General features: G+C 33.3%; 1 protein-coding gene across 1 annotated transcript; it reads right to left on the reverse strand.

Annotated features, from left to right (window-relative positions):
* Positions 1 to 1,817: 1,817 nt before the first annotated feature.
* LOC123255052 (zinc finger protein AEBP2) lies at positions 1,818 to 3,319 on the reverse strand. The gene is made up of 2 exons (XM_044683914.1): positions 2,487 to 3,319; positions 1,818 to 1,956 (listed from the first exon to the last, which is right to left on the reverse strand). The coding sequence occupies exons 1-2, from the start codon at positions 3,305 to 3,307 to the stop codon at positions 1,911 to 1,913; spliced, it is 867 nt and encodes a 288-aa protein (XP_044539849.1). The 5' UTR covers positions 3,308 to 3,319; the 3' UTR covers positions 1,818 to 1,910.
* Between the last annotated feature and the right edge of the window lie 28 nt (positions 3,320 to 3,347).

The raw sequence follows: 3,347 nt of genomic DNA on the forward strand, positions 1-3,347 counted from the left end.
CAGTGACAAAATCTGGTGAATTGTTTCCTCCAGGCTGACTACATAAAAAACTGGAGATCATGAGGCAGAAATTTTGAATTAGTAATTGGGATAATAGAAGTCACATTTTAATCACTGAGAAGAAATGAAATAGTTCTTTACTCACCACCGAGATCCTGTATAGTATCCATTATATTTTGCTTATTCACCTTCCCACTGGCTGTAACAAGACAAGGTGCAATCCAGGTCACAGAGAATTAGGATAATAGCAAAAGTTCATTTTGTAAAGCTAGGCTATGAAGACTGTTTTATTCCCTCCTTTCTTCAAATAATGATGAAATGAAGAAACAAAAGATTCTCAAGGGGATTGATTAATCCATCTCTTTTACTAACACAGAATCTTCTGACTGTGATAACACACTCCATTGTAGTGATTTTTTTTTTTTTTTTTTTTTTTTTTTTTTTTTTGATTTGCTTTGTTTTATTAGAAAAAATACTTAGGCAAGGGCTACAATCATCTGTCAATTATGAATGACTTACAAGGACATGAAGCAATAAAATAAAAATACAGATACAAATTATATATCCGATTATTGGCAATTTCATAACAAATTTAAGATAACAATGGAGATTGCAGGTTACTTTATAGGTACAGAATAAAGCAGTAGATGAAGTGCTCCAGCAAAAGAACAGAAACCAAAAGAAAAATGCAAAAGAAATGTCACATTGCTAGAGAGCATGTGTATAGTATTCTTATTAAACAACCTTTCCAGAATGTCTTATATTAGTAGTGCTGTAATTGCACTTCATTTAATTTCATGACTCATTATTTCTAGCTTTTTTTAACCCACTGGAACCAAGAAGGCCTCATGTTTTATTTTTTAAAAAAAATTTTTTTAAAAATTAGGTAAATGCAAAATGCACTATGTACCATGAAAATTCTCATCTTGGAACCAAAGGGTTAATAAATTTGTCTCTTATTTAAAAATTTTAGTGTAAAAACTGCTGGTTTTTATATTTACTGTAGTAAAGTGAAAACTCCTCAATAGGAGGATTTTATGCAGTTTGACTGCATATTACCACATACTTTACAATAGGTCCTTCCAACAGTAAGGAAATAATTGATTTCACGGTCACTGTCAGAAATGAGTGCCATAATTCTATTATGGTTACTGTTCATCCCTCAAAGACTTCTGGAAGGATGTTCAATGTATTTCATTCTTACAACAGATATTAACAGTAGTATATAGTCCCTTAAGTCTCCAAAAGACATTTATTGTTAAGGAAGGTGCTTTATTAACAATTCTTCTGGCAGCACTAGTGAATTACAATATCCTTCAATATTATTTCTACCATAATATATACATTTAACTTTCATGCCTCTAGAAAAACATCTACAGTACATTTCATAATATAAAAATATATTACAAATCTGCTGAATTATTTACAAGCAATGTTCTATTATCTCTATGCAACATTTTTGTCTCCATACAAGACTAACAAATTACACAGTTTTCTATTTTCTTTAAGTTTAAAAAAAAAATCAATATGGCTTCTTGCTTATTAATAAGCAAGAAAGTGATTTTATTTTCTTTCCCAAACCAACTTTGGTGCATAAAGAATTCAATTTCCAGATAAGTAAAAAAAAAATACAATTTCTCACATCAAAAGAAAAATCAATTGCTTTTCCCATGGAAAAAAAATTGGTCTTAAAATGAAATCAACCAAGAGTACTCAAAATTTTTGAAAAGAGGTTTTTCAAAAACCGTTAACAGATTCATTTCATAAGTAAATATTTAACATACTGTACTCCATGAGAAAGCCCTAATCCTGAAAAGGGAGTCACCACACATACTGCAACACTCTTTTAACAGTTAAAGGTTTCAGCCCTAATTCGATAGATGAAATTTTTGGTTGATTGCAAATGACGTTCACTGTTTGCTTAAAAACAAATTGAATACTTTTCTTATCAGAGTTCTGCAAAAGAACACAAATGGCAACCAATCACATCTATTAATCATAATTGAAAAATAAAATTATCTCCTGATAATTTTCATTGTCTTTTATATCTTGAATTTTAAATCAATGAATACTGTAGAGTAAAATGTATTCTTAGTGCTTTTCAAATTTGTTAAGGGCACAAATTTTTTCAAATATAAACTACTGGAATCACTAAAGAAAAGCAGCTTAAAGCAGCATGCATGCAAAGCTTTTAAGAAGTTGTTTTCACTAAGTTGCCAGAAGAGTGGTTGCTCAGTCTCCCACTGTACCATTCCATGAAAATGTGGATATACAGTAATATATTAATACATTCCACAGAAGCATCTACTTCATTCACAGAATGTTTACACTAAGCATAAATATTATCTAAGTAGTGGGGGAGGGAGGAGAAAAAGGAAGGGGTTGACTCTAATGTGCAACTTTATTCCTAAACCCATTGTCAGTGACTAAGACTGTAGGTATCCCCCGTTTGTTTGCTTTATTTATTTATGTATTATTATTTTTACCTCTTCAACCTCTTCTGTGGCATTGTTCTGTATATGTTTGGGTCCAAAAGCAAGGCAGTGTCTTTGGGTAGCTTTGATAAATGAACTACTTTTGTTTTTAATTGATGTCGTTCACTTTCATTAACCCACACATCAGGCAAAATATCTTCTGGCATCCAATGAAGCAGCAGTTTTATCTTTCCAGAATCTTCTTTTCTCTTGGCTATTACAGTACTATGAAAAACAACACTGTGTCCCTTTCCTAAACTTTCTATATGGGCTGAGAGGTTAAAGCATATGGCTCGATGTCGGATTGCATCCAGTGTCTGTGCATCAAAGAAGTCGTGGGGTCGTGGTAAAGAGCGTCGTCTTTTATTTTTTAACTTCCTCCTCTTATTCATTCCAGCTTTAGAAGGAGATTCCTCTTTGGCCTTTGGCTGGCTGGCAACTTTTGAAGAATTCTGCTGACTAAAGTGTGTAGGTACATGACGAGCTAGCCCTCCCTGAGATGCAAAGCTGGCATTGCAACCACCAACAACACACTTGAAAGGTTTATCTCCACTGTGTGTCAGCATGTGTCTTTGTAACCAACTTTGACTGGTTGAAGGAGTGTTATATACTTTACAACCCTTCCATAGGCAAACAAATACCCCTCCTCGCTGACCATCTACATGTATGGAACGAATGTGATCTGCCAGATCTGGACTAGAGTTGAAGCAAGTCTGGCACTGGTCCCAACAACAGTTATAGGCAATGTTTTTGCTTGAAGAAGTAGTGCTTCCTTGTCCGTTCATCATTGCAGGAGTTGAACGTCCACTGGAAATTGTGCTGTCTATATCCATTATAGTACTGCTTATGCTGTAAAAAACAAAAAAAAAAAAA

The sequence above is a fragment of the Gracilinanus agilis genome, unplaced genomic scaffold (assembly GCF_016433145.1).
Source record: "Gracilinanus agilis isolate LMUSP501 unplaced genomic scaffold, AgileGrace unplaced_scaffold38368, whole genome shotgun sequence".
Classification (NCBI taxonomy): domain Eukaryota; kingdom Metazoa; phylum Chordata; class Mammalia; order Didelphimorphia; family Didelphidae; genus Gracilinanus; species Gracilinanus agilis.

Bases quoted from the DNA above. Each gene is read 5' to 3' on its own strand.
- LOC123255052 (XM_044683914.1), bottom strand. From the start codon at position 3,307: ATGGATATAGACAGCACAATTTCCAGTGGACGTTCAACTCCTGCAATG. The intron at 1,957-2,486 runs GTAAAAATAATA...GTTCTTTTGCAG, and splicing joins CCACAGAAGAGGTTGAAGAG to AACTCTGATAAGAAAAGTAT.